Below are 20,315 nucleotides of genomic sequence, written 5' to 3' on the forward strand. Positions count from 1 at the left end.
ACACACAGTGCCTCATCACATGGTGTTGCAGGCATACACACAACACAAAAACACACACACGCAATCAGAGGGAGACAATGACATGAGGCGGCTGCGAGACAACGATGCATCCGCTAGTTAAAACCTAATGAAACCTCCCAAAGGCACACGCCTGGCATCTCCCTGAATGATGGCCTGAAAATAATAGTGGCTCTCCACGCCCTGCCAACACACACACACACGCACACACACACACACGTAAAGTTTCCACACTCCTGCAAAGAGTTGCCCCCTGATGCGGAGGTGCAGGGGCAAGTCACGGGGTGCTGCATGCGTGTGTGTGCACCTCAGGGCGGGGGGAGTACTGAGGGCCCCCGTCACGATTTAGGCTCCCATGCAAATTTAATCAATTGGCGCACTTGTCACCAGCCAGGGCTCATTAGCAACCAGTTTTTATTTTTATTTTTTTTTAAAGGAAGGTTTGGTGATCCCCGACCTCGCCAGACGTCCCGCTATACACACACACGTTCCCGAAAATATATATATAATTAAAAAAAAAAAAAAAAAAAACAACAACAACATACGTCAATGCCTACCGTCAAGATTTTCCTTCATGTCTTCCCCCTGGCACGGTACTCCTCCCCCTCCTCTTCCGCTTGCGTCCCTCCTCTCTATCCACTACTTCAAAAGGCCCGTGACATGCAGCATCAAGTTAAAGGGAGGGAGGGGGATCCTGCAGGATAAAGACTCGTCGTCTTATCCCCCCGCCCCAACCCCTCACATTTAGAGACACATCGCCCCTCTTCCTCATGCTCCTCCTGATACAGTAATCCGTCGTTTATCGTGAGGGTCACATTCGAGACCACCAGCGCAATAGATGAAATCTAACTATAGCGACCACTTACTTATTGTATTATTTGTATAGATTTTAAAGCTTAATGGGTAGGCCTGCACTGTATTACTGACAATCGTACCTGTATATGCATGTGAGGCACAGGTATTATTTTGTCCACTTGGAGTTTCCATCCACACATTATACGCTACAGTAACTGTGACGTTCTGTGGCCTGTTGAGTGACGTGAAAGTCAGCAAATGAGGACTTACAGCTGGCTGGCTAGTTACTGGCTTTAGCTTTAGCCACTGTGTGTGCAGAGCGACGGGGTCAATTGAGGCCGTCGCCAAGAATATACTTGTCTTTACTGTATTTTGCTAACTTTTGCTCAAAATAGCGATTGAAATAGCACCAGCGGATGTCTCCATTCTACTTCTATCCAAACCACCTGTTCCATCCATCCATCCATCCATTTTTTTTTACCGCTTATCCTCACTAGGGTCGCGGGCTGCTGGAGCCTATCCCAGCCATCTTCGAGCGGGAGGCGGGGTACACCCTGAACCGGTCACCAGCCCGATATAGCGAGGGACCAATGTAATCTATTAAGTGGAGGATCGATTCGTAGATTGTGCGAGCTGGTAAAAAAAAAGGAGACAAAAGTGGCAACATAAAATGGGAATGATGCAACAGGTTTTTCACACCTGGATTTGGGGCTCCTCTGCCATTCCTCCTTGCAGATGCTCTCCAGTTCTGTCAGGTTGGATGATGAACATTGATGAGCAGCCATTTTCAGGTCTTTTCAGAGATGCTCAATTGGGTTTAAGTCAGGGCTCTGGCTGGGCCATTCAAGAACAGTCACGGAGTTGTTCTGAAGCCACGCCTTCGTTATTTTAGCTGTGTGCTTAGGGTCATTGTCTTGTTGGAAGGTGAACCTTCGGCCCAGTCTTAGGTTCTGAGCACTCTGGAGAAGGTTTTTGTCCAGGATATCTGTACTTTGGATATCTGTACCTGTACTTTGCCGCATTCATCTTTTCTTCGATTGCAAGCAGTCTCCCTGTCCCTGCAGCTGAAAAACACACCAACAGCATGATGCTGCCACCACCATGCTTCACTGTTGGGACTGTATTGTACAGGTGATGAGCAGTGCCTGGTTTTCTCCACACGTCACTTAGAATTAAGGCCAACAATTTCTATCTTGGTCTCATCAGACCAGTGAATCGTATTTCTCACCATCTTGGAGTCCTTCAGGTGTTTTTTTTTTTTTTTTTAGCAAACTCCATGCAGGCTTTCATGTGTCTTGCAATGAGGAGAGGCTTCCGTCGGGCCACTCTGCCATAAAGCCCTGACTGGTGGAGGGCTGCAGTGATAGTTTACTTTCTAGATCTTTCTCCCATCTTCCGACTGCATCTCTGGAGCTCAGCCACAGTGATCTTTGGGTTCTTCTTTACCTCTCTCTGGCCGGACAGCCAGCTCTAGGAAGGGTTCTGATCGTCCTAAATGTCTTCCATTTCAGGATTATGGAGGCCACTGTGCTCTTAGGAACCCTAAGTGCAGCAGAATTTTTTTGTGTGACCAGATCTGTGCCTTGCCACAATTCTGTCTCTGAGCTCTTCAGGCAGTTCCTTTGACCTCATTTGCTCTGACATGCACTGTGAGCTGTAAGGTCTTATAAAGACAGGTGTGTGGCTGTCCTAATCAAGTCCAATCAGTATAATCAAACACAGATGGACTCCAATGAAGGTATAGAAAGATTTTAAGGATGATCAGAAGAAATGGACAGCACCCGAGTTAAATATGAGTCACAGCAAACGGTCTGAATACTTTTAGCTGTGTGATATTTCAGTTATTTGTTTTTTTTTTTATATATAAATCTACAAAGATTTCAACAATTCCGTTTTTTTTTTTTCATCAATATGGGGTGCTGTGTGTACATAAAAATGAACTTAAATGATTTTAACAAATGGCTGCAATATAAAGAGTGAAAATTTTAAGGGGGTCTGAAAACTTTCCGTACTCACTGTACAGCATATTCTTACCCAAATTGTTTTTGTGTTTCATTCCCCTTTAATGTTTAAACGCATGTTACAGTGGCCTCTGACATTATATCTGTTTTTAGAAATAAAACCTTAAGTCACTGTTTTTATGAACACTTGGGCCTACTATGCTACTGTATTTTAATATTGGTCATGTTCGTGGTAGTTGGAGAGCAAAGTATTTTGTGGGGGTGTTATTTGGTGTAAAACTTTGTGAACCACTGAGCCAGATAATTTATATTTAAATTGTGAACTTTTCTAATGAATTGCAAATGATTTATGTTGTCAGGACCATAGAACTAGAATGCAACATGTCCCCAGTGTGAATGACGTCCACTCCTTTTCCTCACGTCACTACTCTGAGAGAGTGTGCGTGCATCGAGACCCTCGGGCCAGGCCTCCATAAGCCGAGGGGGTGGAGGTCAAAACACTGTGTGCGCAGTTCCGGACCCCCGCTATCTCTCCCAGCACAGACACGCTACTGTTCCTGCTCAGGCTGTCCTTTCATTGTTGTGCATTGCCCCCCACACCACCACCACCATCAAGCCATGGGACTCTTACGCTGGGACGCAATGGTGGCAGTGGGTGACCTTCTGATTTTAAAGATATAAACGAGCATTCCACCAGTGTTGCCATTGTCACCATTCATAAGGTTAATAACTTTGAATTTTTGCTAACAAAGTTTTAAACATTTTGACATTTTGGGAGGGGGGGCTTAAAGTAGACGGGCGACTTGAAGGAGGGGGGTCAGTGACACTGACCCCAGTGAATAGTCGCTTTTTGAGAGGGAAGCCTGGTTAAGTAGGATACAATAGAAGGCTGTTCTTTGTTTAGTTATGTTTAAAGGAAAATCTATGAAAACAGCCTTTTTGTGACACTTATTCCAAAAGATGGACTTGCATATTTAGCTTTTCCTTGCTTTCCCCCCCCCTGCAAAACAATCCAAGAGATGTACTTGTTTAGCTTTGTCATTTTAAATGTTTTTGGGTGATACTTGACACATTTATCTTTTGGCTTTTCATATATATATATATTTTATGGGGTGCAATACTAATTCCAAGAGCTGGACTTGTGCATTAAGATTTTTGTTTGGCTTTGCTGTGATTTATTATTCATGTGTTAAGCTTCATCTCTGGCTTTTCATGGCTCTTTTTGTAACACATTCAAAAAAGACTTGACTGTTTAGTTTTTTTCTGTCTTTTTGTAGCATTTTTTTAATTATTTTTTTAGCAACACTCATTCCAAAACACAGACTTGCATTTGTGTTTAGCTTCTCCCCCCCCCCAACACTTATTCCAAAAGATGGACTTGCTTGTTTATATTTTCCTTTGGCTTCACCTGGCATGACATCATGCAAGACACCACCATATTGAATGAGAATTTATATTGACCGCTCAAACACCTCAAGGGATTCACTTGCACGTTTGGCTTTTCTTTGGTGACATTTATTCCAAAAGATGAACCAATGTCATATATGTTACGCGAGACACCAACATATCACGTGAGAGTCATGTACCTCTGAGAATATGAAGAGCTGGATGCAGGTGTTTTGCTTCTTTTTTGGCTTTCTTTTACAACATTTATTCTGTCTTAAAGGATGGACGGTGTCTGAAAAATGGTACAGCACGGCTCAATTCTTTCTTTTGGTGATTTTTTAAGTAAAATTTAATAAAGTAGGAGAGATGCCAGGCTTTTTCTTCAGTCTAAAGTCTTTGTAGATACCCAACATCACTCTTTCCCTTCCCTGTCCCATCATAAGCTCACCTTTAGTCTGATCATCAATGTTTGGACCGAGGCCTCTGCTTCCTCTCTCTCTCTGCTGACATTTCTGCCTCACTCTTTCTCTCTCCTTTCCCTTACAGGGGTTCCCGGGAGACTTTGATGGATCGGCCGCGTTTATGAAGCCGCTGCCACCGCGGCGATCAATCACACCTCGATCCTCGTGATATGCTGTTGGACTTGAGCTCACCCTCGGACTGTATAAAAGCTGTACAGCAGGTGGACACACACGCACAATGTTAGTACGGCTCATCATGATGAATAAATCCTATTACACCCGTCAAAAATGTAATAATTGTGGACATGGTTCCAGTACAGCAGCACTCTAAACTAATGAGATCAATGTAAGAGTTATATCACTAAATCTGCCTTTAGAAGATAATGGTCTTTTTTTAAAATAACATACTTATTATTACAGTGGTGTACAACTGTATCTCATAGTACTGAAAGCGGTTGCTAATATTTAGGTTAACTTTTGTTCTGTGGCTTTTCCATCTCATGATTGAGAATGCCTACCTAATATTGTGTCCAATCGGCGTTCATTTTGGGCGACATGACCCAATTGTCACAAAGCCCAATGTCGCCATCTACCGCTACAAAAGACAACCTACAGCTACATTGCCAGGGGTTTGTTTTCCCATTTTCAATTCCTAATTCTGACAAACCAATCACAATTGAGTCATTATAATGTTTAATATTTAATTGGGAACAAAAATGTATGTACAAAAAGTGTTGTGACATTTTTTGAAGGATAATGTCCATGATTGGTCAACTTTGTGGTGACTCGATTCGTCAACTGAGTGGCGACTCAGCGCTTCCTCTTAGTCTCGAACTTGTAGATGGCCGGAGCATTTGGCGTCTCCTTCTTAACTTTGATTTTCTTGCTTTTATCCTGTGGGAAACATGGAAACATTCATTTTACAATGACAGTGAACCCCCGTTTATGGCGGGGGATACGTTAATGATCGTTATGCATTTTGCGTTACCATTAAGCTAACAGACTTCCGTAAGGCAGTTATGTGGCTTGGTTAAATACTCAGTGTTGTTTTATGTTTAGTTTAACTGTAAACATCAACTAGGCGTTGAGATGAGTTATTTTGAATCCACATTTTGAAGAGGCCTAATTCCGTTCTGAATATAGCCAATACCAGGTTGTTGTTTTGTTTTTTTGCTGTTATCGCTGACATCTTGAATTGTGCCACTTGAGAGGAAAAAATCTTGGAATTGTATCACTTGAAGTATGTAATGTAACTCCAACTTTGGTCACTCCTGAAATTCATAGTTTCAGAAATACTCGTTTTAAGTAAAGTTTCCGATTCCATGCATTTTTTCCCCCCAATTCATTAGTCAGTCTGATCCGCCCCCGCCCCTCCTTGCTCTCGCAAGTAGTGAGGGTTGGCTCTTCTACACGGAGACAATCAATCAGAGAAAAGGGGGCAGTCTGAGCCAAATATGGACGAAGCGGATACAAAACTGTGTCAAACTAAAGTAGCTGTCAGGGCTTTTTCTGAACTCCAGTATGACAAAACCAAGGTGTTTTTAAAAATGAAATTGACACTTTTACACTAACCCCATGTTCGAAAGTCACTCTAGGAGGTCTAAATAGCCAAAATATGGGACCGTTAAAGTGACACAAGCATCCTTCCGTTTTTCTGTACGTGGCTCTCGGAGAAATTTGTTTTAGTTATAAACTACAGATTTCCTTGACAGACAAACAGATACATTCCACCCCCCGTCCCCCAATAAATAAATAAACAAATAAATAAATAACCTGCGATATAGCGTAGCCGCAGTCGGTAAACAGTGTGAAGCTGATAATGCGGACATTAGATGCTACGAGTCCTCACCTGGAGGTCCTTGCGCGTCTGAAGCTTCTGGCTGATGACAAACAGTTTCCTCTCCCGGTCGATCCTTTGAGCGAGAAGCTTGTACTCGTGCTTGCGTAGCTTGGACAGCTTCTGCAACGCCCGTGTGGGAGAATGTGAAGGCGTCGTAACACAGGAAGCTTTTTATGAGTGAAAAACCTTTTGACTGCGAGGCTCCACGGCTCCCAGGATGCGCTCGTTCATCAGCGTGGCCACTGTGGGTCTGTTGTACACTCGATCCAGCAGTTCGGGGACGGTGTTCAGGTGGTTGGCCAAGTCGAACGACTGTACTGTAATACACATATGCCGACGTTCACTGAGACCGTTGGTGACTGTGGATATCTGGTAGCATACCAACTCATAAGCATGATCAATTTGATCAATTCCCACCCATCCATCCATTGATCCATTTTCTGTACCGCTTATCCTGACCTGGGTCGCAGGTGTGATGGCGCCTATCTGGGCGAGAAGCTGAACTGGTCGCCAGCCAATTGCAGGGCACATACAGACAAACAATAATTCAATCAACCACATTCACACCTATGGGCAATTTAGAGTCTTCAATTAACCTGTCATGCATGTTTTATGAATGTAGGAGAAAACAGGAGTACTCGGAGAAAACCCACGCAGGCACAAGGAGGACATGCAAACTCCACACAGTAAAGTCTACATTTTAACCTGGGTCCTCAGAACTGTGAGGCAGATGTGCTAACCAGTTGTGCACCGTGGCGCTTGATCAATTCCCAATCAAAATATTACCCGACTACAGGGAATGATGAAAAATTTCCAGAAAAATGCCTTTTCTCACATTCCAGATGCCATCTTACTCGTATTGAGACAGGAGACCGGGTTCCCTGTCGCGCTATAGGTGAGCAAGCTATTTGTTAGCATTTAGTATTGGAAGAATTTCAGTTTTAAGGTAGCATTTTGCACTAAATTCAGGTCTAACATCTCATGTTTCATTATTTAGATCAGTAATTCTCAGTGTGGTACCAGTATCACTTTGGTCCAACATCTTATGTTAAATGATTTAGCCAGTGCCACTAAAGGTACCTCTAATGGTCTGCGAATTAATCCCTGCCCAATTATAGTTCAGTTATAGTTAAAGTTCAACACATTTGCATTTCAAACAACTTTGTTTGATTTTTTTCCACTTGTCGTAAAATATTTTGATATTTCTTGTAGTATTCTGTCTTTCGTCTCTGATCATTTTTATCTTTTTCCTCATTAAATTTTGACTATTTCTTTAAACCTTAGGGTGTTGTTTTTCCCATATCATAACTTTGTCATACAATTAGTTTTTCCACCTCATATGACTTTATTACCTCTATTTTTCTTGTAATATTACAACTTTAGGATAACAACCAATGTCTTTTTTTAAATATATAAATATTTAGGCCTATTAGGTGCCTGTATTTTATTGTTGGTCATCAGTTATGGTACATGGAGAGCCATTTTTTTTTTCCAGGTTGTCCTTGGTGTAAAAAAACAACAACACTGAATTAGATTGCAGTTCGCCTGCATCACCTCTTATGACTCTGTGGGGAAAAAATGACATCACACCGATAGGTCCAATATCAAAAAATTGTCTTCAGGCTAAGATTTTTAACGGCCAAAAGTAAACACTTTGTTCATTATTGGGTTTAGATGATAGTTTATGAATATTTACTCCAAATTTCCAATCAACTCTCATTAGCTTCCATGGTCAAACTGAATAGTCCTCATCTTACAGGACCTTAGCAACCCTTAATGGGAGCATCCCTGCACACAATTGTGAATATTTACCTTCTTTTTTGGAATCCACAAAAAAGGTGTGCTTGTTTTTCTGTTTGCTGACCGCATCCAGAAGATGGAGACTTCCTTTCAGCCTCTCAATTTTCTGAAAAATGAAAGATATGCAAGGGTCAAGGGCACGTTAGACCATAGCGGTCAAGTACATAAAGGGGCTAGAGCCATTGCAATCTGCTGATTAGTTGACAGAGAATGATCATTTCGGAATGGAACATGAAAAAGACGAACATTGGTGATTTGCTGTTATTTGTTTTCAGGAAAGAGCAGTGGCCTCCCCGCATCATACTTGGTTCCACTTTCAGCTCCATGGTGATCACACTTTATCATTCATTTGATTTTATGGAGGAACTTACCCTCGCTTCTGCCACCCTCTTCATCTCCACATATTTAATATCCTGTGTCGTCATCACGCTCTTCTGCTCCTCCGTCACCTCCGGCTCATCATCTTTCTGCTTTTTGGACAGGTGGACTCCGTCCTGTCAACATCACACATCATCAGCTAAACCTCAGGGAACCGTCAAAGGATAAGAACACGTTTGTGGTCGATGTTACCTGCAGCTGTGAATTGATCATGTTGTAGTAAAACTCATCCGGGTTCTTCTCCAGAGCCTTCTTGCGAAAAGCGAGGAGTGTGTTTTTCTTCTTATGGTAGTCACTGTTACAGACCAACACAACCAATCAATATACATCCTGAAGAGTTATTTGGCTTGAAACGTTATTCGACTTTATTTAACTTACTTTGCACGTTGTTTGTAGTCTTTCTTCTTCTCCAGTAAGCCCAAGTGCTTCCTAAATTCAGGCTGATGAAAGAAAAACCGTTACTATAGGTATGTGTGTCACTCAATGACTTACAATCTTCATCGCTCAATTTGAGTAGCAATGGAACCGCTGCGCTCCATGTTTCACTATGTTCCCATTATTCATCAGGTAAGATAATTTTTCAAATCCATAAAATAATCTGGATTGTCTATTTTTCTATGCTTCTGCCAAATGTGACATTTTTTGGACCCCCTGCTGGCCAGGTCGCTTGTGATGTTTTGTCAATCTGCATTGAGGGCACATATTTTATGTCGCTTCCAATGTTGATTTCATTAATTTTATCAAATGCAAATGATTCTTAAATGTGCTATATTTATTCTTTACTGTGTATTTTAATTTATGGAGTGTTTGTTCGTCCTTGAATCTTAATTTGTTTTTCTAATGCATGTTTGCATAACAAATTAAACCACACATAATGAGACCACCATGTGCAAACTGTTTGACTCCTGACCTTTATTTTGCAAAATGTCTTGTACTTTTTTAAAGGTACTTTACGTTTATCATTAGTGTATATTGTCAGTTTCTGTGCTTACCAAGCTTTCCAATGATACTTTTGAAAATAGGATGAGGATTAAGAATGTGATGATTGTTTGAAACTCAGATAAAGATGGCATCTAAAATCTTGAGCTCCATTGTCAGTCTAGTATGAAGAAGTTGGCGACAAATTGGTGTATTCTGACCGGTTTTACAGATTCATAACTTTTTAAATAATATTTATCACAGTTAAATGATGCTTATATTACTGGAACCATCTTTAAAAGATCTGTCTTAATGGTGGTCTCATGTAAATCAATTAATCTTCGAAAATTAACACATACACAGCGTTTTAACGTTATTTCCACTGCACGACACACTAGCAGAGCAGTAAGTACAAAACGCATTTATTTTCCTGCTCATGTATGGTGTCTCTCACATTTTTAAAATCGGTTAAGATGTTGAAAGTTGTCAAGCGTGTACACGGTTTAGTTTGGTCGGCTAGCCGCTAGCCCAAGCTACCGGAACGAAAAGTTCACCTGGGATCTTTCATGGTGGTTTCTTTGTCGGGATTTCAGCGCTTTCCTGAACGATGACATGTTTGAGAAGTGTCCCAAACAGCTACTTGAATAAGACAAACCCTTTCAACTGTTCAATTTGAGTCTTTATTAAAGCCGAGCACGAGTGCCCCCCCACAAACGTTGTTTCTCTTTTAAACTGGCACACGCAGTTTCCTGTTTCCTCATTTCCTGTTCACAGATTCGCCACAAAAAAAAAAAAAAAAACATTCCTAAAACCATTTGATTGTTAATTGTGAGTTTCAGCGCACTAAATAATGTTTTTTTTAACATTTTATGAACATTCTATGCGCTATAGTATAATAGAAATGTTTAAAGTCACTTGTTTAATTCTGTAGTAGCGCACGAAAGGCGAGAGAGGTCCCTGTTTCACAGTTTTGTCTTGCAAAAAAAAAAGAAAAAAAGAAACAACCCCTTTGGTTTCAATTGTAAGGGTTACAATTGACCATAAAATGTGACAAAAAATACTTTTCAAAGACTGCATTTAGGCAAATCTGGGTTAAAGAAGAAGGTAAGTGGGCATAAGCAAAGTATATTAGACATTTTGTAAAATATGTAAACAATACAATAATTAAACATCAATATTATTTTTTTTATAATGTTTCACTTTAAAAATCAATTTTAAGGTATTCTTTAAATATAAGAAAAAAATATCTAACTGTAAAAAAAAAAAGCTTGCCTTTTCATTGTAAGAATTGATGTTTCGTTGGGGCCCCAAGTTAAAATAGTTCTACAGGGCAAGCCACAATATTCTATGAATCTACAAATTTCGCTTTACAGATTTGAAACAAGTAGCAGGCCCATTAAAATTTTCAGCTGTGGTTTTTCTTCAAAATAACCCTCAATGCTACTAATATGATTAAGGTAGTATTCAGAACTAAAACCAGGTCCAACATTTCATGATTTCAATTTTGTAATATATCAGTTTGCCTGGAAATGATTATTAAACAATATTTAACCATTACTGTCATTATATTTACAAAGTTTTACAATATATTTGACATTTTAGTTACGTTTTGTTGGAAATAAGAAGATAAATAAAAGTTTATATGATTCATAAAAAATATTATTTGTAGTCTTCCTGTAAAATTACTTTAAAATGTCCAGAGATATTTGGATTTTAGAATCCAACTTTGTATAGGCCTCTTTCTACTCACTACTTCTTATTCTGTCTTCACCCCCTAATGTTTCAAGTAGTTCCACTCATAGTGAAATGAGCCCTGATGTTTCTCATAAACAACAGGAAATAAAAGAGTATGACCTAGCAGGCAGCGAACATAAATATGTATGACATTTTTATAAGATGCAGCATCCTCTGAGATAAGACTTGGGGCATGGGGGGGACTATTTGGCGTAATATATTTGAGACAAGCTGCAATGGCACCAGTGAGCTCATCTCACCCTGTCTCCCAAGTCTGTGATATCCCAGCAAAGTCACCCCCCAGCCTCCCTAAATGGCATCTCACTACAACCGCGAGGAATGTCTGTTACATGTGTGAAATTTGCCCAGCATGCAGAATGTTTGCGGTTGATGAGACCAGTGAATGGGATCAGTGTTTCCACATGATGTCACATGCTTTGTTTGTCATCAGCGCTGCCGGCTAATGACCCCCGAAACCTTGCGCATACGTTTCAGACCCACTTATAATGTCTTTAATCAGAGCCCTTGCTCTTGAAGTCATAGGAGTTTACATGTTAAATGTTGAGAGGGGGGCGAATACCAACAGTTTAACGCAGGGGGTGGGCAAAGTACTGAGTAATGAGTAACTTTAAAGACACAAGAAATGGTCTGGAATCAACTTTTTTTTCTTACACTTGTGAAGCAGTACAATAGGCTCACCAAGTAACAAATAGAAAAACAGAATCAAGTTCAAAGTGGGGCTCTTGTAGGCTGAAATGCGAGCATTTTTAGGCAGACCCAGATGGCAGCGCATGACATAAGTTGTTCTATTTTGCAGTGTGTAAGGTGAATATACTGTAGCTTGAATGTGAGGCCAGGGCTGTTATGCCTCTTCTGCATCTCCATGCCGATGTGCCTCAATCTTATCAACCGCACTATCAAGACGTCAAAAAAATAAAATCCTCACTCTTAACTGACAGATGAGAAAGATGAAATGTGAATCATCAAGTTATGTCAAATAATTTTTTAACATTCTCAATGGTCATGCAAGTGTAAAAAAAATAAGTTACCCAGTGTAATTAAGAAAAACCTTAACTTTAATAACAATTGATGACGCGTAAAATGACGCTTTAGTCTTGCCGCTTTCTGTCAAAATGAGCTTTTATGAAGGATTTAAGCATTCATGTTTTAAGTCACATTTTAAATTTTGTAGCGTTAAAAGAAGTCAAACCCACTATTCAGTCATTCAAAACAAAACAGTCTTAATTGCCAAAATAACTAGTGACAAAGGTGTAATGCCATTTTTAACAATTCTTCTCAGTGGTCAGTCACACAAGTGTAAAAAGAAGTTGGCCACTAAAACACTCTGCTGCTGGCTTTACACATAGAAAAAAAAAATGTCTGGCGTAATGGTGGAAAAGAGCATGTGGAGCCAATGCAGAGACGTTCGGTTTTCTTTAGTGAGCGCCGAGGAAATATCAGTGTTGACTTTTTGTTGGATCAGAGCAAGTGTGTTGTGAGCTCAGGGCTTTGGTATGTCTCGCTTGTATGAGCAGGAGGGCTCGTCGCTAGTGACCAACTCACATCGAAAAGAACACAAGAATGAAAGCTGCGAGCAGCGATGCACAGACCCTCGCACCCCTTTTTTCATGGCGAATCCTCAAAAGGATTGAACTTTGATGCCATGCTTACAATTTAGTGTTACCTATGTGTCGAGGATACCAGCTTCTGTTTAGGGCTCATTCCCTAGTAGGAGATTGCCAAAGTTCGAGCCCAGAAATGTATCCAAAATGGCTGCTTCAAACTAACATGACTGGCTTCCTGTTCAATTTCAGGTATAGATACATGTTCACCCAGTTTCATGCTGACCACTGAAACAGGTGTTGGGGGCTAATATTTTTTTCTAAACTTTCAGAGAATCCTTCAAACAAAATTTGACACCATGGTTCGCTGACATTAAATGACATTTGGACAAATTTCTTAATAGGACTTATTCAGAGTTTGAGCACTACAATTCGCACTCAGATTTGTGACGATTGGTGAAACAGGTGTTCACTGCAAAAATGTAGAATCTTACCTTGTGAATCTTATTTCTAGTGAAAACATCTTACTGTATTTATTCTAAGACAGTTTTGAATTGTTTTTCAAAATTTTAAGCAAGACAAAAAGACTTGTTTTAAGATACAAGATCTTATTTTAAAAATCTCAAGTCAATTCATACTACAAATGTAGTTCCATTGGCAGATTTGTTTTCACTTATTCTAGGGGGGAAAAATGTCTTGTTTTTAATGTTTTTTTTACTTGTTTTGAAAAGGTAATTTTTTTTCCAGTTATGGGGGCAACAAAATTTGAAACTTTCCGAGAAGCCTTAAAAAGTTCATCAAACTTTTAGGCCCTGCTCCGCTACAATTAGATGGCAAATGTGTAAAAAGGAGTTTCAATTGCAGGTTGCCAAGCTATCTAGTATACTAATGTACCTGCTTCCCACTGAGGCTCATTTGGTTGAATTCCCTAGTTGGAGTTCGTGAAAGTTTGAGTCCTGGAATTTGCCCAAAATTGCTGCTGACTTCTGTTCAATTTCACACATGGGTTCTTTGAGGCTTTTTCATGCATCCTGTTATGATAGAGCTGTCCACCCAATTTAGTGTCGATCGGTGAAACCGGTGTTCACCGACCGGCTGATTGTTTAAATCTTTCCAGGAGTCGCTTATAAATGATATTTCTTGCACTGTACACTGTTTTAATTGTATTTATATATTTTTTCTCTTAGTTTTAAATGTTTATAAGCTAAAATACATACAGTACATTTTCACCAGGATACACACTTGCAAAAATTGGTGAGTTTACAGGCATGTAGAGGTCCCCCGAAAGGCGATTAATTCGCCTGAAGAGTAATAGCCAGTGATTCAAATACACTAAGTCCTTCACACAACCTGGTACGCCCTAATGGGAAAAAAATAATAAATGATGACATAACTATACGATCCGGAATCATAGTGTGACCCTGACATTTGGAGTATATTTACATTGTGGTTATTTAATACCTACTCACGCACTTGTTCCACAGCTCGTTGGCCTTTGCCAGCCACTGGTTCGATGCCCGCTGGTTGCCGGCCGCTCCGGTAGGCGCATTCCCTGGATGGGATTTTCTCACCGAGAGAGAGCCTCTAAAACCGCAGAATCTTGTAAAGCAGAAATTGTCTACAATTAAGTGCAAATGTAGTGCTGATTCTCCCGGCTTGAGTTTTGAACGTGTGTATTGCACTGTGATGTGGATACGCAATGGGTGGCATCGGGATCAAGTGCGAGAAAAGTTGGCATTTAAAAGTCACATTGGTGTTTTGATGACGGACGTTTTGTTGTACAACAGCAAATATACCTCATGGCCATTAGAGACACATGGTGTTACAAGTCGCATCTTTGCGTTATTGATTTACTGCTTTTAACGGTCTGGTCCATTAGTCGACTGGGGTCGTGATGCTCATAACAGTTCATTACATTCAAGTAGTATCCACAGCCGGGAATATGTTCTTTTGGTGGAATACATGAGATGTTCCATTTACCACTTTCGGCACAAATAAATTCAGAACAGTATCGACGAGGCCAAACCCAAAAACACCATATACTCTATGTAATAAATAAAGTCTCAATCTTAAAAAGTGAATGTCAAAATTGCCACTTAAACGGCAAAACAATTGTCATTAATTTACATGACAACAGCCTTTTGGAGCCTGAATGCAAACTTATGGCAACATTGTAAAGATGTTTTTTTATTTTATTTTACATAGGAGTATAAGATTGTACTATAAGTTGTAATGTTATGAGGCTAGTCCGAATGTTATGAGTATAAAGTTGTATTTTTTCAACAAAAACGTGCATTAGAGGAATAAAGTTCGAATACAACAAATACATCATAATGTTATGAGAAATAGGTTGTAATTTTACATATAAAAAGTCATAAGGTTAAAAAAAACAGCCGTAGTGTGAAGACAATGAAGTCGTAATGTTACAAGTCGTAATTGTACGAGACAAAAGTCAGAATAGTACAAGAAAAAAGTAATGTTTCGAGATGAAAGTAATACTGTGACAATAAAGTCAAAGTTATGAGGATGAATTCCGAATATTATGGGAATGGCGTACAATTACAATAGTCAATGTTTCGTGAATAAAGTTGTAAAGTTGCAAGATTGAGGTCAGAAGGTTACAAGAATGAAGTTGAATGAAGAAAAAGTTGCAACGTAATAGTATTACAAGAAAAGTACAATTTATGAGGAAAAAATTGCAAGGTCACGGGAATAAAGTTGGAAGTCGTATGAGAATAGTCACAATGTAACAAAACTAAAGCATTAAGAACGGAAGAAATGTTGTAATGTTACAAGAATAAAGTTGTAATTTACGAGAAGCAAAGCCATAATGTTATGAGAATACAATTTTAATGCTTGAAGTAAAACAATTTGTTATTATATTGAAATGATATTATTACATAAAGTCGGAATGTTATGAGAATAAAGTTATAAAGGTACGAAAATGAAAGAAAGTTAGACTGTAATGAGAATGCACTCTTTGGGCTCTATTTTAGTGACTAGCGCAAATCCAGTGCTGCACTTGGTCTAACTCTGCGAGGAGGCGGGTTAAACCAGGTGTTTGTAATTTAAATGAAATTGTAAAGTTACAAGAATAAAAGTCGAATTGTTATGAGAAAAAAAGTGATTTTGAAGGAAAAAAAACGTAAGTGTACAAGAATACAATCTTCATGTTACGAGTAAGGCAGCACGGTGTACGACTGGTTAGAGCGTCAGGCTCACAGTTCTGAGGACCCGGGTTCAATCCCCGGCCCCTGTGTGGAGTTTGCATGTTCTCCCCGTGCCTGCGTGGGTTTTCTCCGGGCACTCCGGTTTCCTCCCACATCCCAAAAACATGCATTAATTGGTGACTCTAAATTGCCCGTAGGTGTGACTCTGAGTGCGACTGGTTGTTTGTTTGTATGTGCCCTGCGATTGGCTGGCAACCAGTTCAGGGTGTACCCCGCCTCCTGCCCGATGACAGCTGGGATAGGCTCCAGCACGCCCGCGACCCCAGTGAGGAGAAGCGGCTCAGAAAATGGATGGATGGATGTTACGAGAAAAACTTTTTACAAGGAAAAAAAAGGTCATGTTAGGAGAATAAAGTTTCAATATTATGACAATCAAGGTGGAAGGATATGCCAAAGAAGTTGAAATATAATGAGGAAGAGCCTCAATGTTCTGAAATTGTATTTGTTTTTCCTTTTAAGAAAAACAAGTGCATTTTGTTTTGATGCTTCATGGTCCGAGCAGACTGCACACCAACCACCAACATCCAGAAATCTTGCCCCCTCCTTTCAAGTGTGAAGGTCAAGGAGGAAGCGCTTGACAAGCTCTCTTGTTTTGCATTCTCCTAAAATATCAATTTGAGTCCCTCCAAGGCTGGAGCCACCACCAAAGAGAAATAAGGCGAAACTTTGGCCAAGGTTGCATACTAGTTCCTGTTTTCACACAGCAGCTTCTTGCCTGAAGGCTCTCTGAGGCTCACCAGGAGATATATATTCTTCTTTCAAATGGACAGAGCATTTTATTGCTTTTTCCACTCCGGATGATGGCTGGCTTTTCCTTTATTCTTCATCTTCAACATGTCGCTGTTTGGAACAGAGACGGTTTATTTTAAATGTACCGTGCCTAAAAAGACTGATGTTTAAGTATTAAGTTCAGACAATCTTTGGACTCAAAGTTGTCAGCTTAGTCCTCAGTCCTCATCGATCGACTATAAATATACTCTATGTAGTGTGTGGGTATGATGTTGATTTATAAATGTCTGACAAGGCTAATAATGTTATGTGATATTTTAGGAGTGAATCTTTAGTTAATAGAATAATTAGTGTTCGGCTAACTAGAAATTATGGACACTCAAACCTTTGCGTCTCAATGCTACAAAACCAAAGAAAAGCTTGTTTGTACATCACAGCAGTGGTGGGAAGTAACAAAGCAGAAATACTCTATTCCACTTCTCAAGTAGATTTTTTTTTCAGGTATCTGTACTTTGGATACAATTAAGTTTCTTTGTATTGTAATATAGCTACAGTGGCCAGGCCAATCCAATTCTTCTTGCGCCATGTTGTTTGTACAGTGTATGTGGTGCCTCAGAACATCGGGTGTCGCAGTTTTTCCATGGCAGCGAGTTGGTTATACAGTATGTTTGAGTGTCACTCGCCAGATATGTGAAATCTGAATGTCAGCGACTGTATTTTTGTCACGGTTGTCCAGTTCAGTCGCTTTCAGCTGCGTGTCACTCGGTGTGCGGCAAGCCTGAGAATTTGGAAAGAATCAGAATCACAATCATCCTTATTGGCCAAATAGGTTAAAAAAACACACGGAATTTGTCTCTGGTAGTTGAAGCCACTCTTGCCAGCAAACAAGCCATTATATTAACATGAACACATACGGGAAGTAAACTGCCTGTTTGAAAACAAATATAAGTGAAAGATTAACATTTTAGTTGTATTGACATTTTTTAGTTAGGTGGCACGGTGTCGACTGTTTACCACATCTGCCTCACAGTTCTGAGGACCGGGGTTCAAATCCGGCCTCACCTGTGTGGAGTTTGCTTGTTTTCCCTGTGGCTGTGTGGGTTTTCACCGGGTACTCCGGTTTCCTCCCACATCCCAAAAACATGCATGGTTGGTCAATTGAAGACTCTAAATTGCCCGTAGGTGTGAATGGTTGTTTGTTTGTATATGCCCTGTGATTGGCTGGCAACCAGTTCAGGTTGTACACCCGGCCTCTCACCCGAAGATAGCTGGGATAGGCTCCAGCACGCCCGCATCCCTAGTGAGGATAAGCAGTACGGAAAATGGATGGATGAAACTTTGCTTATTCTAGAAAACTTTAGGGAGTTATTTATTTATTTAAGTTTTCATTGAACATGCTGCTGTTTGTTGTAATTTTAAAACAAAGATGTCTATTGTCCAAGATACAAAAAAAAACAACATTTGGCAAATCTAAAAAGCTGTTTCATAAACATGCTAAAAGCCATTCAAACAAAGTTTAGTGTTGAAGGTTGTATTATTCCAAATTTGGAGGCCAATATTTTCCCTTTTACAGCAAATGAACATCAGCTCCAAATCGGTATCGGCCTCTTTGACTACTAATAATTGGTATCGACTCTGAAAAACACTATATCGGTTTACCTCTCCACATAAGTACAAAGAATCATTTGGGGATGTAAATTGACCAGGAGTGCGACAATCCCGATATAACGACAATTGTGATAATGATAATGCAGAGAATCTCAAGCAATTTAAAGTCTCCAGTCGTGTGGTAAAAGCGATCAACGAACTGTTATGCAAATAAAGCAGAGTGATGAGGCGAAGAAGAGCTTCAGGACGCAACGGACACATTTACATAACAGACACATAAATCCTCAATCTCAAGACAAACCAAACCAAAACCCCAGAAAGAACAAACAGAGCTGAAATGTTGGATCCTTACAGTATATTAGCTCATTTGGCACACTGGACGAGCTCATTTTCCTTGTGTTTATAAAAAGACAGGTTTATGATTCACTGTATATTTTCCTGATCTTAGTTTTCACAGTGTTGGATGACTGCACAAGGTGTCTGACGATACCAATCTGCAGATGAAGTGCAGCACCTGCCTGAAAACCAAATAGTGAACCATTCTCTGTGACTTGCTACTTGACTGCAAACAGCAGCCAGTGATGTTGCACGGTGTGCTGGATCCGAGAATGATTCCATGTCATCATGACTAACTCTGTAACGATGTTATCAAACGGGGTGGGGCATATGTCAACACCACTGCATCCAGCATGTTCTTGTGTTTAACCGTAATGAGTCAAATGAGCGTAATGTACCTTTCCTTCCGCACGGATGACACACAAGCACACTCGGCCCTGCCTGATTGAGTCATGACAGAAGTGAAACACAGCGCCCGCTTTCATGGTAAATAAAAGAAAAGTGAAAAAGAACAGTGGTCTGAAACAATCCTGCTCGTACATTCTGTATTTTATGTACAAAGAGAAGAAATGATGATATCAAAATACACAAGACTTGAACTTGAGCTTGACTCATCAAAATAACCTTCATAACTGCCGACATATAATGATTAACAGTTTCTTTGCATGCTAAATGCATACCAGGTGTATGTAATTCAACAACACATTCAACATATATATATATATATATATATATTACACAACAAATTATTATCAAGGTTATCCAGACGTTAAAAAAATGCTACACAATGATAATTTTTGCAGTTTATTTCGCACTGTACGTCAATCGCTTCACCGTTTTTTCCTCTTCCCTTTTAAACCGCTAATATAGCTATTTAATTCAAAAGGAATATACATATGAATACATGCAATAACGAACTGTGAGTGTGCAGTTGCACACATGCAAACACTTTTACAGCCAACCTCTAGTTTCTCATATCATCACCAATTACACATCAATACACATCAACCTGCAATACTTGAAGTCGAAGGCCTGAGTCTTTGCTAAACTAGCTTCTAGAATGTCTTTTATATTCTTTGTATAAGTGGAGGGAGACTAGCAAATTAAGAATTTCATTGCTCAGTGTTACCGTTGTGTTTATACAGGGCATATGACAATACAAGTTTGAATTTCGCAACAAACAAACAATTTGCTCCACACAGGAGGAAGAGGAGGAAGAAGGGTGGTGGGGGGGGTGACAGGGGTGCAGGGGGCGGTCTCTTGTGAGTCACTTCCTGAATAGTAAAAAGAAAAAAAAAAAAAAAAAAAAAAAAAGGGAGCCGGCAACTTTTGTCCAGCACACACTCGCTCACTCACTCGGAGAAAGTTTTTTTTTTTTTTTTTTTTTTTTTCTTGCAACACCAGCAGCAGGCGGCGGGCGATACCGGACCGGAGCGTCCTCCACACCGAAGCCCGCCCCGCAGTGCTCGACTGACGGCTACGTGACACCCGGACGGCACGCTGTCAGCTCCCGCTTCATACCTGGTAGGAAAGTTCGATTTTTACTTGTGTTTCTTCGT

The 20,315-nt window shown here is 40.1% G+C and overlaps 2 protein-coding genes across 3 annotated transcripts in view; one reads left to right on the forward strand and one right to left on the reverse strand.

The window, feature by feature from the left end:
- Nucleotides 1–5,297: 5,297 nt before the first annotated feature.
- Nucleotides 5,298–10,310, reverse strand: utp11 (UTP11 small subunit processome component). The gene is made up of 8 exons (XM_061777766.1): nt 10,112–10,310; nt 9,018–9,079; nt 8,832–8,934; nt 8,633–8,755; nt 8,274–8,367; nt 6,648–6,778; nt 6,471–6,581; nt 5,298–5,515 (listed from the first exon to the last, which is right to left on the reverse strand). The coding sequence occupies exons 1-8, from the start codon at nt 10,169–10,171 to the stop codon at nt 5,432–5,434; spliced, it is 768 nt and encodes a 255-aa protein (XP_061633750.1). The 5' UTR covers nt 10,172–10,310; the 3' UTR covers nt 5,298–5,431.
- A 9,771-nt stretch (nt 10,311–20,081) lies between these two features.
- Nucleotides 20,082–20,315, forward strand: part of fhl3a (four and a half LIM domains 3a) — a 50,719-nt gene continuing 50,485 nt past the window's right edge. The window contains exon 1 of one of the 2 annotated variants that reach the window (XM_061775487.1): nt 20,082–20,280. The gene's annotated coding sequence lies outside the window, so the exon portion shown is untranslated. The remainder of the gene's footprint in view (nt 20,281–20,315) is intronic. The other variant, XM_061775486.1, reaches the window with a different exon arrangement.

The sequence above is a fragment of the Phyllopteryx taeniolatus genome, chromosome 6, assembly GCF_024500385.1.
Source record: "Phyllopteryx taeniolatus isolate TA_2022b chromosome 6, UOR_Ptae_1.2, whole genome shotgun sequence".
NCBI lineage: Eukaryota > Metazoa > Chordata > Actinopteri > Syngnathiformes > Syngnathidae > Phyllopteryx > Phyllopteryx taeniolatus.